This window comes from Hemiscyllium ocellatum, chromosome 26, assembly GCF_020745735.1.
Source record: "Hemiscyllium ocellatum isolate sHemOce1 chromosome 26, sHemOce1.pat.X.cur, whole genome shotgun sequence".
Classification (NCBI taxonomy): Eukaryota; Metazoa; Chordata; class Chondrichthyes; order Orectolobiformes; family Hemiscylliidae; genus Hemiscyllium; species Hemiscyllium ocellatum.
In genome coordinates, this window is record NC_083426.1 from 34,505,321 (window position 1) to 34,520,585 (window position 15,265).

At 41.9% G+C, this 15,265-nt stretch overlaps 1 protein-coding gene across 12 annotated transcripts in view; it reads right to left on the bottom strand.

Annotated features, from left to right (window-relative positions):
- Nucleotides 1-15,265, bottom strand: part of LOC132828406 (ladinin-1-like) — a 157,200-nt gene that overhangs the window by 46,079 nt on the left and 95,856 nt on the right. For 11 of the 12 annotated variants that reach the window (XM_060845483.1, XM_060845480.1, XM_060845482.1 and 8 more), the window contains 2 exons: nt 3,494-3,618; nt 1,872-2,097 (listed from right to left, as the gene is read on the bottom strand). In XM_060845483.1, the coding sequence (XP_060701466.1) occupies nt 1,872-2,097; nt 3,494-3,618 (351 nt within the window). The remainder of the gene's footprint in view (nt 1-1,871; nt 2,098-3,493; nt 3,619-15,265) is intronic. The other variant, XM_060845476.1, reaches the window with a different exon arrangement.

The following is a 15,265-nucleotide window of genomic DNA, read 5'->3' on the forward strand; positions in this document are numbered from 1 at the left end:
CTTCCTGACCTCTCCGCCCGCACCTCCACTCTGGCCTATCACCCTCACCTTAACGTCCTTCCACCTATTGCATTTCCAACACCCCTCCCCCAAGTCCCTCCTCCCTACCTTTTATCTTAGCCTGCTTGGCACACTTTCCTCATTCCTGAAGAAGGGCTCATGCCCGAAACGTCGATTCTCCTGCTCCTTGAATGCTGCCTGACCTGCTGTGCATCTTCCTGTCAGCACAACTTTTAAAAATCACTCAGCACACCAAGTTATTTTTGAAGTCGTATTATATCAGTGAATGAGGAATCATTTGTATTCTATTATATACCACAACAACGATCAACTAACTTACTTTTCATGATGTGATTGAGAAGGAAGTATTGATCAGCAAATTCAAAGACCTTTATGGGATTTCTAAATTGTATGCTGACAGGATTATGTCAGAAAAATAAAACAAGTGCTCTTGTTATAACAGCCTGGGTAATGCCCAGTTTCTTGAACAAAACTGTTGCATAAACTTGAAAATGTTATTAACTATGAGGAGGAAGGTAATAAATATCAAGAATGCACAGGATTATAGAATGAGTAGACAAATAACAAATTTAATATAAAGATGTACGAAGTTGCTTTGGAAAGACAATATCAGTTAAAGGATGCAATTCTAAAGGAAGTCATGATGCAAAGAAAGAGCACATTTGTGTACATTGAAACTAAAGGGAATGATGAAAAAGCATTTAACAAGACATATGGTATTCTGGAAGATATAAACATAGAATCCCTACACAGAAACCTCACAGTGGGGAAACAGGGCCTTCAGCCCAAAGTGTCCACAGCGACCCTCCAAAGAGTAACCCACCCAGACCAATTCCCTTACCCTACTACTCTACATTTACTCCTGACTAATGCACCTAACCTACACATCCCTGAAAACTATGAGCAATTTAGCATGGCCAATTCACCTAACCTGCACATCTTTGGATTGTGGGAGGAAACCGGGGCACCCAGAGGAAACCCACGCTGACACATGGAGAATGTGCAAATTGCACACGGACGGTTGCCCATGACTGGAATTGAACCCGGGTCCCTAGCGCTGTGAGGCAGCAGTGCTAACCACTGAGCCATCATGCTGCCCCAACAGCAGTATTTTTTAATTTGCCAAAAACATACTTTTTTCATCATAGAATAAAACAGAGGAACATAAGCTAGGAAATTGTGGTAAACCTGTACAACACATTTGTTCAGCCATCAATGATGTATCATATGCAATTCTGGGCAGTACACTTCAGGAAGGATGTGAAGCCATTATGGAGAGTGTCAAAAAGATATGTGGGAATGGTTCCAGGAATATGGAATTTGTTACATGGATAGGTTGACGACACTGCAGGTGATGGTTAGATTCTCACTTAATTCTCTTTAGAGAAGAGAAGATTAGGGTATTCAAAAATCATATCAGGTCTGGGCAGAGTAGGGACCAAACAGGAAGACAATCTTTCCATCAGCAGAAGGATTCAAAAACAGAAGGTGCCAGTTTAAGGAGATTCGCAGAAGAAATTCAAAATCGTCCACCTGCAAACATGGTGGAAGCATTTTCAATAAATGCCAGAAAAAAAGAATTGGGTGATAACGTGAAGACAAAAAAATGTATAAGGCTACAGGGGAAAGGCATGCACATACGATTAACTTGAATCACTGTTGCTACAACCATAGCAACCACTGGAATCTATTTTTTTAATTTCAAAAATATACTTTATTCGTAAAATATTCATAAAATAATTTGATGGACTGTACATTAGGTAATGCCATACATATGTTCACATTTACATGCACAGCTCAGAATTATCATTATTACATACAGGTCTGTGCATTGGAATCTATTGCCTTACCTGTGTACCTGCTTTCCTGACACTTTCTCGTTTAGGGGGCTCTTGTCTTGTTTGTTCACATTCTCTTCTTTCACCCATTTTAGGCTCAGTGGATTTTGCCTGAGGTCTGAAACAATCATTTGCAATCAATGTGCTGCTGTTTTCTTGCTGATAGCATTTGTCATTCTCGAAACTCAGCTGTGTTTTCAACCTTGTTGGACTTTTCACTTCTTTTGGCCTCCCTAAGCTGTGTGAATGCAAATAGAGAAAGGTATTTAATGCAAATGTGGATTGTAACATAGCACGTATCCAACAGCAAGCAATAAAATTGCAGGTCTTTCACAACCCTTGAATGTTACCAACCACAAATGATGATAATAAGCTTCATCAGTTCTCACAATGTCAAAAGTCACACAACATGAGGTTATTGTCCAACGGGCTTATTTGAAAATACTACCTTTCTGAGCACTGCTCACAATGACCACAAGGTGGAGTACTACATTGCCAAGTTAAAGAGAAAGCTATTCATTATGAACATGACAACTATTCCCTTCCCCCCAAAAAACTACCCAGTTTGTAATCCCAATACACTGGTCAAGATGGCATGCAGTAAAAAGAGTTTAACCTGTTCAGGGCATTGTGTGCATAATAAATAAATAGGCAATGGAATCCTCCAAAGATTTTGATTTTTAGCACTTATTTCAAGAGGTTGGAGTACAAGAGCAGATAGCTACTGCTCAGGCTGTATAAGGCTCTGGCCAGACTGCATTTGGAATACTGTGAACATGTTAGGGTCCCTGTATCTAAGGAAGGATGTGTTGGCCCTGGAAGGAGTCCAGACAGGGTTCAAAGGAATGATCCTGGGAATGAAGGGCTTGTTGTGTGAGGAGCAGTTGAGGACTCTGGGTCTGTACTCAAAGGAATTTATAAGAATTAGGAGGATTCTCATTGAAAATTACAGAATACTAACAAACCTGGACAGAGGGGACATGGAGGCAACGTTTCCACTAGTAGGAAGATTAGGACCTGAGGGTCCAGCCTTAAAATGAAGGGATGATCCTTTAGAACTGAGATGGGGAAGAATTTCTTCAGCCAGAGAGTGGTTATTTAATGAAGCACACTGCCACAGAAGCTTGTGGAGGCCTTGAGTGTATTAAAGACAGACACAGATTCTGATTTGTAAAGGGGAAGGTCAAGGATTCTGAATAGAAGGCAAGAGAATCAGGTTGAGGAACATGCCAGCCATGATCAAAGGGCAGATCAGGCTTACCGGGCTGAATAGTCTAATTCTACCATGGTCTTATGTCAGCTCCAAGGTCGGCTTACCTAAAAAAAAGTTAGTGTTCAAATCCAAATATTTTCATCCTCAAGAGATCAAATTATGGCCTAACTGTCTGGCCTGATCAGATAATAATATCTTTTGGCCCAATTATGTCAATTGTTGAAGGCAAATTTACACCTTACCATCTGCAATTACTTTATGTGCATAATCCATTAGAATGAGTAATCTTTCATTCATTGGAAATGATAAGTTTCCTGAATGTGAGGATTTTAATCCTTACCTGGTGGCAGATACGTGAGACAAATTGGAAATTTTAACAATAATACAACGCACAATAACATACAAATTTGGGACCTTCTACCTTATAAAAGCACGTGTGGTGTGTACTGGACTGAGAGGCGATTGAAGAGGTGATTGACTGCAGGCGTTTTCTTTACCAGAATGATTCTGTTTCCTGGCTACGCTGTTGTTGGCCTCCTTTTCCTGCTTAAAAGTAAAAAAAAACCCATGTAGAGAAATTTCAATTACCATTTCCAATTTATGAATCATCTTTGTAACAAATTAGAAAATATTGTCACAGGGATTTTTTTTTGTACATTAGTACTTTAGGAAAAGTTCTGTTGAGTACATTATTACCAAGGAGTTGAACTTTGAGGATTCTTCTTCCAGACTCCAAAGAAAATTCCAAGAGGACCTTCATATGGAATGGCTTGACAGCAGGCTGTACAGGCCTGGACAAACTGGCTCCCAACTTCACTATACTTGGGAAATTACACTCAGCATTGTGAGTTGCAGAACCTTTTGAAGGGTCAGGCTTGTTACACTGACAGTCATCATTGTCTCTACCCTACAAGCAATGCCTAGCAGACATGAACACAATATGCATTCTGCTGAAACAACAGTCACAGCATGAATTTGTCTTCTTAGGCAGACTACTGGGCTTTGGGGGTGGATCATTTGCTTGCAGTTCAAATTGGTTCTGAAAAGGCTGATAAATCTAATGCAGGGTCTGCAGATTCTACCCCATTTATGGTTGGTGGTGCAATAAGGGTTAGGTAAATGGGCTGTTGGGCTCATCTGTTACACCTTGCCTTCATCTCCAAGTACAGTACTGCAATTTTCTTGGAAGTTGGGTGTGAGGCATAGAAAAGTTATCTGCCATCCAGTAGTGTTGGCTTAGAGTGCTGTTGTACAGACACAAACGCATCATTTTGACAACATCACGGCATGATACAGGTGAGACATTTAATTTGGTAGATCATGAAATGGGGTGGCACGATGGCTCAGTGATTGGCATTGCTGCTAGGGATCCAGGTTTGAATTCAGCCTTCAATGACTGTGTGGGTTTCCTCCGGGTGCTCCGCTTTCCTCTCACAATCTAAAGATGTGCAGGTTAAGTGGATTGGCAATGCTAAAGTGCCCTGTTGTCTCAAGAGATGTGCAGGTTTGGTGGGTTAGCCTTAGGAAATGTGGGGTTACGGCGGGGGGAGGATGGGAGGCAGGGTCTGCGTAGGATGGATCTTCAAAGGGTTCATGCACACTTCATGGGCTAAATGGCCTTTCTGCATTGTAATGATTCTGTGATTCTTGTAATTTACAGATAGTCATTGAGCAAGGCAGGAAAATATGAAAACTCTCTAGCCATTATGATTTCTATTTCAACTTAATCTGTAATAATATGGATCACTACCTCTGTTCACATGGATTCGTATTAACTTTAATCAAACATTAACTCCAAAACCAAAATTCCACCCAGATAATCCCTGTTTTTGTCCTCTGAAGTGATTTATAAATTATTTTATTGTGGACCATCTAGTTTCACTTGTTTCCAAGTGTAGCAATCAATGGATAATTAAACTAAATTTATGTGGGAGTATGATTTCTGATGAACAGGAGCCTTCAGTTGAGCACTAAACCACAAAAATGTCCTGCTATTTGCATCCACACTCAACATTATTATTTGCTTACTGGCTTTGTGGGAAATTGTCATAACTGGGTATTGTGTCCCTGGATCACCTATGGTGATCGAGCTTTTTAAAATTCCACCATGTGCGTTTTTAAAAGAGAACTGATAAAACCAAAATAAACTGCAAATGAAAATTTTGTGGCTATCTGGAAAGTTACACCCGCAGGTCTCACAGCTGGAAATGCAATAAAAATTGAGCTGTAATCCCAAAAATCTCAGTGTGACCACAATAGTTTACGAAAACACAATGGTCTTGGGAAGAGACAGTTTAGTATTTTCCATTTTTCAGAATGGACAGATAAAAGCATGTTTCAACCATAGTCCATGTATGTTAGTGATCTGAAACCCTAATATGTGATCTAGGGTGCTGGAAGATCACCACTTCATTTTCCGCTTGGGAACTCTAAAGCATTCTGGATTCAACATAGACTTCAACAATTCTAGGGCTTGAGGTATCTTCTCCCATTTCCTTATCTCAATCCCTACACACCAGGCTTTGTTACCACATGGTCTGTGATTACACACAATCCATTCTTAGCCACTAGCGTGCCCAGTAGCATCTATTCATCTTCCCAGGCTGATTGTGATCCACTCCTTTGTCTGACAAACTGGTTCTCTCCCTCTCTGAACTCTACTTCCACCTAACATTTACTCCTAACCCCTCACTCCAGCCTATTTTCAGCATAGAGAAACAACTTATTTTTAGCTACCATCCGTTCCGAAGGAGGGTTACCGGACCCGAAACATTAACTCTGATTTCTCTCCACAACTGCTGAGCTTTTCCAGCAATTTCTGCTTTTGTGTGTATGTTGATATTGTGAAGATTCTGAATTAGAATGGTGCTGGAAAAGCACAGCAGTTCAGGCAGCATCTGGGGAGCAGGGAAATCGATGTTTCGGGAAAAAGCCCTTCATCAGGAAAGATGCAGAGTGCCTGAAGGATGGAAAGGTAAATCTTTTTGCCTAGCTTTTACCCTGATATTGTGAAGATCACTGTGCAGCCATTTAACAACCATCCATTGCAGGTAAAGAAAGGGAAATGTTTTCTCTCTCATTCTGAGTGCTGTCAGACAGGCACAATCAAAAGAAGCTTGAACAAAAAAAAGTAACAGCCATAAATCTCAAAACTGACTACAAATGCCAATGCTATTGGTAACACATCCACTCTTCATGAATGACTCAGAGATTGCACCATGTATTTATTCATTTTTATCTGTTTTTGAAAGTCACCTCAATTCTAATTCATCTGCATGATATTGCATTATTTTTTTCTCACATTTAATAACTAATAAAGTTACAGTTTGCTCAAGCTAAACTGACTCCTTTTAAAACAAACTCATTTGATCTGGGAGAAAGGTATCCATAGTATAGGATCCTTTGCAAATTGACCATGTCACCTCCAAGCAAGAAGACAGGTTAGTCATAGAAGAATGGAGTCAGAGCAATCAGTCACAGAATCCCTACAACGAACAAGGAGGCCATGTGGCCCAATGAGTCCACACTGAACCTCTGAAGCGTTTCCATCCAGGTCCACTCCACTACTCAATCCCTGTAACTCTGCATTTGCCATGGCTAAGCCTCTAGCTTACATATCCCTGGATACTATAGGCAATTAAGCATGACTAATCCACTTAATGTACACATCTTTGGGCTGTGGAAAGAAACCCATGCAGACATGGGGAGAATGTGAAAACTCTACACGGACTATCACCAAAGGCTGGATTTGAATCCAGATCCCTGATGCTGAGACAGCAATGCCAACCACTGTGCCACCATGCCACCCCCAAAGGTGAATAAAGAAGGATAGCCAGTTAGTCCCTCCTCACCCAGGGGCTTGACAATTTGGGGTATCCCATCTGGAAGTGTAATAGCTTGGTAGCCTCACCAGGGTCTGGTTGTAATAGAAAAAAATACAGAAAGTCATAATATATTTCTATTTGAATTTCAACCCTTTATAGATAAACAAAGCAGCAGTTTGTGATTTTTCACAATTTAGGAAATTATCATTCCACTATGAATATTATTAACAAAGGAAAGCTTCAAATGCTGGATTCTGAAGTGAAAATAGGAGGCTCTAGAAATCAGATGAACATTCATAAAAGGGACAAAATAGTAGGACTATGGATAAAGAATTGGTAAATAATTCCAATTAGACAATTATCTTCAGAAGCTAACACAGATATGATGGGCCAAAGGGCCTCTTTCTATACTCAATATTGCTATGAAATACACAACATATCACTCATTAGCAAAAGACAAAAAAAAATAACATTTTGGGTGCATACCCTTCATTTAAAACACTCATTATGATTCTGACCACAATAGCAAATATTTAGTGTACCATGATTAAGCAAAAGAGACCTTTTGTGATAATTGCCATTTGGCAGAAAACTTAAAAACAAAATTTCAGGAGCCAAAAGTCCAACAGCTTGATAACTGACAAAGGATTTAACTGAAAACATAATGAGGGTGTGGCACAGAACATATGCTGATACTGCAGACAGTTCTGTCTAGTTTCATTTTTGCTCTCCCAAACAATTACTTGTTTTTCAATGGAGGTGGTCTCTGCATTGGTGTGAACATTAGTTTATCACAGGATTATCTTTACTATGGGACCAGATCACAAATATTTTCCCACCATTCCACAAACCACAGGACAATAAGTCAGGGAGAGCATACCCCTCAATTACAAAATAAACTGAATCCGTAAGAAAGTTAAAGTAAAATTCAATTAAAAGAAACATTGGCCCTGACATTTACATGCAGGTGTGAGGATGGGAGGGCAAGATGAAAACAGGCAATGGATCTGACAAGATGGAGGTCCTGATACTGTTACCGACTGAGGTCCCTATCCGAACTGCCCAGAAGTCAAGTTGACTGGCTGTGTAGCCAGGGGCTTAAAGTGAAGCTAAGCTGTGGTAGGAAGCCATGGTCAGAGATGTTGGGAGTTATTGCTAGTTGGGAATAAAAGCAAGTGAATTCCTGGCAGGTTGTGATGGGAGAATAGAGGGGCAGTGGACAGCGGAGAGAAGGGCAGAGTGCTCTTGCTCCTCACAAAAACAGTGGAGTCATTAGGTGCCATCTTTATCACCTGCTTTCCTGACTAAGGAAACCCTTGTATCTGTGATGAATTTGAAATCATCTCCCATTTCCATTGCAGGAGCTCAATCTAAACTGATGCTAATTAAGTTTCCCATGACTCCACTACGGGACAGTCAGACACTCTAATATCCTCAGCCAGGTGGGTGCAATATGTTAGGGATATGTTCATTATAGATAAATCTTTAATGCTCACTACACCCAACCTCATCCATTCCTTGGGTGGGGGTGGCAGGGATACTGGAGTGAGCATGGTTAATGCTAATGTTATCAGGTATTGTTATTTCTGTATAACATTATAGTTTTGGGCTCCAACACATTTCTCTTTTTTTGCCCTCTATTTAAGATGCTCAGCATGGCTTTACAGGTTCTGGCTGGCACTGGCAAATGAATAAAATAGGCATTCCTCATGTTATCATCTGTTGTCCAATTTATTTGCTCAAGGACCACTAAACCTTCTCTCTAGCCCTTACAACATGGTGACAAGCAGTTATTTATTTCTGCCAGTTATTATCAGAAAACACAAAAATAACATTCACTTTATCTTACAGAATTACTCAATAAAAATTGAACACCACCCTAAAAGCATATTAACTCAACCTTCCGTTAGTGACCTTAAGGACACCAAACCTGTGAATACAACATATCTGTGACCTCAAAGATATTTTTAAATTATCTGGAACCTATATATTTTCTGTTTGCCAATTCAGATTTTTAAAAAATTGATGGATAATAATCTTGACATTTTTATTACCAGTTAAAGCATTGAAAGCACATTTAAAGACAAGTTAAGGGTGTCAGAAAACATTGTCACTTAATTTGACCAGTGCTGTATGAAGCTCTATTTTCTTTACAAACTACACTCTCATCAAAACAAAAGGGACTTGAAGTGGGGGGTCACGGTGGCTCAGTGGTTAGCATTGCTGCCTCACAGCACCAGGGACCGAGTTCAATTCCAACCTCAGGCAACTGTCTGTGTGGAATTTGCACATTCTCCCTGTGTCTGCGTGGGTTTACTCCGGGTGCTCTGGTTTCCTCCCACAGTCCAAAGATGTGCAGGTCAGGTGAATTGGCAATGCTAGATTGCCCGTAGTGTTAGGTGAAGGGATAAATGTAGGGGAATGGGTCTGAGTGGGGTAGTCTTTGGAGGGTCAGTGTGGACTTGTTTTCCACACTGTAGGAATCTAATCTTAAAAAAAATCAAACAAAATATAGGAAGTGTTAAATAACCAAAATTAAACATGCTGATGCCTAGATTTTGAAATGGGTGAGACACCAACTTTTTCTGTTGAGAAAGGATGAAAGAATTGCCTCACACAAGCTATCATTAACCAGGTGAGCTATGTTCCCTCAGCTCAGTCCAAAATTAACAAGCCTGAATTACCATGAGGACAAACTATACACAGAAGATACATACCCTGTATTATATTCAGGCAACTGTTTGGTGAATATGTGTTTAATGTGATTGGTATCAGCTGCAAATAGCCATTACTGACAAGGATTCTGCTTCTGTCATTTTCTGTTCCTCTAGATTTATTATTTTCATTCTTTCATTGTTTTCTAAACACCCCCTTTTTTTTGGCATCGTCATCCCTATTAAAAGCAGCACCACAGGGCCTGGTTTTGTGCTTCAAATCATTAATAAAATATATTCTGACATATTGACTGTTTGGTCTGTTACAATTGTAAGCCTTACAAGATTATGTTTTAGAACTGTAAAGATTTGTTTATAAGAGTTATAGATAAGGACCCAACATTCACACTTAGGGTTAACGTGATATGTGCTGGAGTCAGGAGTGTGGTGCTGGAAAAGCACAGCAGGTCAGGCAACCTCCGACGAACAGGAAAATCGATGTTTCGGCCAAAAGCCCTGATGAAGGGCTTTTCCTGAAATGTCGATTTTTCTGCTCCTCAGATGCTGCCTGACCTGCTGTGCTTTTCCAGCAGAACACTCTTAACTCTAATATCCAGCATCTGCAGTACTCACTTTCACCTGATATGTGCTGAAGTCTGCTTGACAACAAGCCTGGGTGGTTTAATTGCTGCAGATCAGAAAAGACAAAATCTAAGAGGGAGGAGCAAGCTATTGACATGTGGGGACAGTAATAGTAATAGTGATAGTATTTTGTCAATATATAATGGGTAGACTGTGTATCTCCCCAAGTTCTAAAATGGTGGCAGTGATAGCAAGCTATCAGTAAAGGAAATCTATCCCATTGTTTCTAAATGAAAGGTAGCTTGATCAAAGATAATGAATAAGTACCTCAAGTTAGGTACAAAGCAAATGAATTTCCTATTACCATGGCAAAAAACATGTGGGACTGTTTTTGCAGCAAATTTGATCAAAGGGGTCAGAGTTATTGAGTTTGAGTTGGAGGTATGAATATTGCAATGCATAAGGAAGGTGGAAAGTAAGCTGGACATCTTGATCCAGGAGGCAGTTGCATGCCTCAAAATAGACACTAGTTTAGATATCAGAGACAGGACAATGTGATTGTAACTCAAACATGTAAGGCAATGGAAGAACCTCAATCATCACAAAAGGGGTTGGAAAGTTTGAACATAGTATTATGTTACAAGATGGGAGTCATACAGAGGAATCAGAAAGGAATATGGTAATAGTAGGAGATTAAATAGGGAGGGGGTTGGAAAATGCCATCCGCAGTCACAACTGGGAGCCCTAAAAATCTAGTGCCAGAGTGAAAGGCTTTTCCCCTGGCTAAAGAGGAACCTGAAGGAGGAGCAGAAGTGTGATTCAGTTGTCCCTGCAGGAAAAATATGGTAACAACGGTCACATCTGAGAAAGTAGCACAAGTTTAAAATTAAGGGTGCTATATTTGAATGCAAAAAGCATTCATAATCAGCTTGATGAATTAATGGCACAAATAGGGATACATAAGTTTGATTTAATGGACATTACTGAGGTATGCTAACAAGTTCAACATAGTTGAGAACTACTGGGTGCTTGACCTGTACAAAGATAGGCAAGTAGAAAAGAAGGTGGATTACTCCTAATAATAATCTATGATACATACACAGTCAGGGGAAAGAACTTTACCTGGCAAATCATGATGCAGATCTGGTAAGGAATAGCAAAAGGAAACATTGAAGTAGTGGTTACAATTATAAGAATCAGAAGACAATCATCTTTTGGGAATTTAGCTCTTAGGGTAAATGAAGAGCAGTATCATGTGACCTATTCTTCATATACACTAGGCTTGTCAGGAAGCCTGGGTGATTTAGTTATGACAGATCAAAGGAAGACTTGGATTGTTTTACATAGAAGTAGTGTATGTACACTTGGAGATAAGAATGGCAGTCTCTGAGTTTGCAATGTGTATACTCTGAGCCTTTCAAAGTCCTAAAATTATGTTGAAGGTTTCAGGCAGTAAACAGCTACGCTATAAGCTTTCCATTTACTTTTACAGTTTAAAAGGAATTGAGGTCAAGGACAGGTATTCAGCATTTCTACCCAGATTTTGATTCGCATTGATTAGCTTAGATTCCCTACAGTATGGAAATAGGCCAATTGGCCCAACAAGTCCACACTGACCCTCTGAAGAGCAACCCATCCAGACCCATTCCCCTGACTAATGCCCTAACACTATGGGCTATTTAGCACGGCCAATTCACTTGACCTGCATATCTTTGGATTGTGGGAGGAAACCCGAGCACCTGGAGGAAGCCCACGCAGAGAACATGCGAACTTCACAGACAGTCACCCGAGACGGGAATCAAACCCGCTATGAGGCAGCAGTGCTAATCACTGAGTCACTGTACTGCCCCTCATTGCCATGAGGAAAGTGGAAGCCATTTTTGATATCGGATTACCTGCTTCTCTATGAATGAATGAATATCACAGACAGCTAGCAGGTTCTCTGTGGTTAGCAGGTATAAGAGGCTGCTTGGATTTGCAAACTAGCACAATGGACAATGGAGGGATATGGTTTCTTGTCAAAGAGAGCCACCCTGCTGTCACCTGGGAGATTCATCCTGGCACAACAAGGAAAGAAGACCCTTCAGAGCAGGCATTCCTGCTGATTGTAGATTTAAGAAATTCTTCAACAACTGAGGAAAGCACCCAGAAATGATCACTTAAAGTTACTATTTGGTGAAAGTGAAATTTGGATGATGGGATCAACTGTGGACTATTTGCTATAGCACTGTGCTTCTTAAATTTTGCTAAAAAGGGATATGAATTTAATGCTTTTAACACTCATCAGAACTAAAATACAAAAAGCTAGCTTAGAAAGAAAACAATTTATACAGCATGAGAAGGTGCATTTTGGTTGGATTATGGTTAGACTATGGTTGCAGGAACTGTTAACTGTCATTGTGAACTATTTAAATTTGAACCAGGCAAGTTGATTCTGATTGGTCAGGGGATTATCATTGGAATGCAGCAATAAATCATAGAATCCCTACAGTGTGGAAACAGGCCATTTGGCCCAATAAGTCCACACCGACCCTCTGAAGAGTATCCCACCCAGACCAATTCCCCTACTCTATTACTTTACATTTCCCCTAATGAAATCACTTAACACACGTAACCCTGAACATTATGAGCAATTTAGCATGGTCAATTCACCTAACCCACAGATCTTTGGATTGTGGGAGGAAACCGGAGCACCTGGAGGAAATCCACGTAGACACGGGGAGAATGTGCAAACTCCACACAGACAGTTACCCAAGGCATAGAACCCGCATCTCTGATGCTGTGCGGCAGCAGTGCTAACCACTGAGTAATTGACTATCTCTATTGCAATGTTTTAAACTGAGGAATGTGAGACACTACCTTTGCCAATAAAATGTAGGACCCTGCTCGAGAATAATGGAGCTTCCAAAATGTACACTTGAACGGCACTCTGAGCTTGACTGATAAGCTCAAAATAGTTGGTCAAGTTGGTTCTGTACACTGGACAGCTGAAGAGTTGAGTTGTTTGACACTGACCGCTGGTCATTAGGGCATATGGCCTTACATACCTGACATCACACCAGGGTGTAACTAACAGAGTAGATGACGGAGATTTTGAGAAGGCATTTGATAAACCATCGCTAATAGATTTACATAAAATTTGGACTCATGGAACTGAGGTAATATATTACAAGTAAAAAGTGAGGTCTGCAGATGCTGGAGATCAGAGCTGAAAATGTGTTGCTGGTTAAAGCGCAGCAGGTCAGGCAGCATCCAAGGAGCAGGAAATTCGACGTTTCGGGCATAAGCCCTTCATCAGGAATGAGGAGAGTGTGTCCAGCAGGCTAAGATAAAAGGTAGAGAGGAGGGACTTGGGGGAGGGGCGATGGAGATGTGATAGGTGGAAGGAGGTCAAGGTGAGGGTGATAGGCTGGAGTGGGGTGGGGGCGGAGAGGGCAGGAAGAAAATTGCAGGTGAGGAGGGCGGTGCTGAGTTCAAGGGAATCGACTGAGACAAGGTGGGGGGAGGGGAAATGGGGAAACTGGAGAAATCTGAGTTCACCCCTGTTGTTGGAGGGTTCCCAGGCGGAAGATGAGGCGCTCTTCCTCCAACCGTCGTGTTGTTATGTTCTGGCAATGGAGGAGTCCAAGGACCTGCATGTCCTTGGTGGAGTGGGAGGGAGAGTTAAAGTGTTGAGCCACGGGGTGGTTGGGTTGGTTGGTCCGGGCGTCCCAGAGGTCTTCCCTGAAGCCTTCCGCAAGTAGGTGGCCCGTCTCCCCAATATAGAGGAGGCCGCATCGGGTGCAGCGGATGCAATAGATGATGTGTGTGGAGGTGCAGGTGAATTTGTGGCGGACATGGAAGGATCCCTTGGGGCCTTGGAGAGAGGTAAGGGAGGAGGTGTGGGCGCAAGTTTTGCATTTCCTGCAGTTGCAGGGGAAGGTGCCGGGAGTGGAGGTTGGGTTGGTGGGGGGTGTGGACCTGACGAGGGAGTCACGAAGGGAGTGGTCTTTGCAGAACGCTGATAGGGGAGGGGAGGGAAATATATCCCTGGTGGTGGGGTCCGTTTGGAGGTGGCGGAAATGACGGTGGATGATACGCTGTATACGGAGGTTGGTGGGATGGTAGGTGAGAACCAGTGGGGTTCTGTCCTGGTGGCGGTTGGAGGGGCGGGGCTCGAGGGCAGAGGTGCGGGAAGTGGAGGAGATGCAGTGGAGGGCATCGTCGATCACGTCTGGGGGGAATCTGTGGTCTTTGTAGAAGGAGGCCATCTGGGCTGTACGGTATTGAACTGGTCCTCCTGGGAGCAGATGCAGCGGAGACGAAGGAATTGGGAATATGGGATGGCATTTTTACAGGGGGCAGGCTGGGAGGAGGTGTAGTCCAGATAGCTGTGGGAGTCACTCGGTTTATAGTAGATGTCTGTGTTGATTCGGTCACCCAAGATAGAAATGGAAAGGTCTAGGAAGGGGAGGGAGGAGTCTGAGACAGTCCAGGTGAATTTGAGGTCGGGATGGAAGGTGTTGGTAAAGTTGATGAACTGTTCAACCTCCTCGTTGGAGCACGAGGCAGTGCCGATACAGTCATCGATGTAGCGGAGGAAAATGTGGGGGGTGGTGCCAGTGTAGTTGCGGAAGATGGACTGTTCCACATATTCTACGAAGAGACAGGCATAGCTGGGGCCCATGCGGGTGCCCATGGCAACTCCTTTAGTTTGGAGGAAGTGGGAGGATTGGAAAGAGAAGTTGTTCAGGGTGAGGACCAGTTCAGTCAGTTTTTAGGAGGGTGTCAGTGGAAGGGTACTGGTTGGTACGTCGGGAAAGGAAGAAGCGGAGGGCTTTGAGTCCCTCGTGATGGGGGAGTTTTTGTTATCCAGTAAATGCCATGAGCTCAAGCTGGTAAATTAAAAGCGATAATTTGTCAAAGGATCATACAGCGATCATTCTGCTTTCTTAGGTTTAGCAGTGACCATTATTTCTAATATGTGATCAAAGCATTAATCTTAATTGGTTCTGAATACACGGACATATAACTGCTTTCATCTTTGTGATGCCTTCTGTCAATGATCAGGTAAGAGTTAGCATTGGGCAATTTCCCAGTAACTGAAATACATTTGTACTGGGGTGGATTGTCTAAGTGGGGTGGGCATGTTGG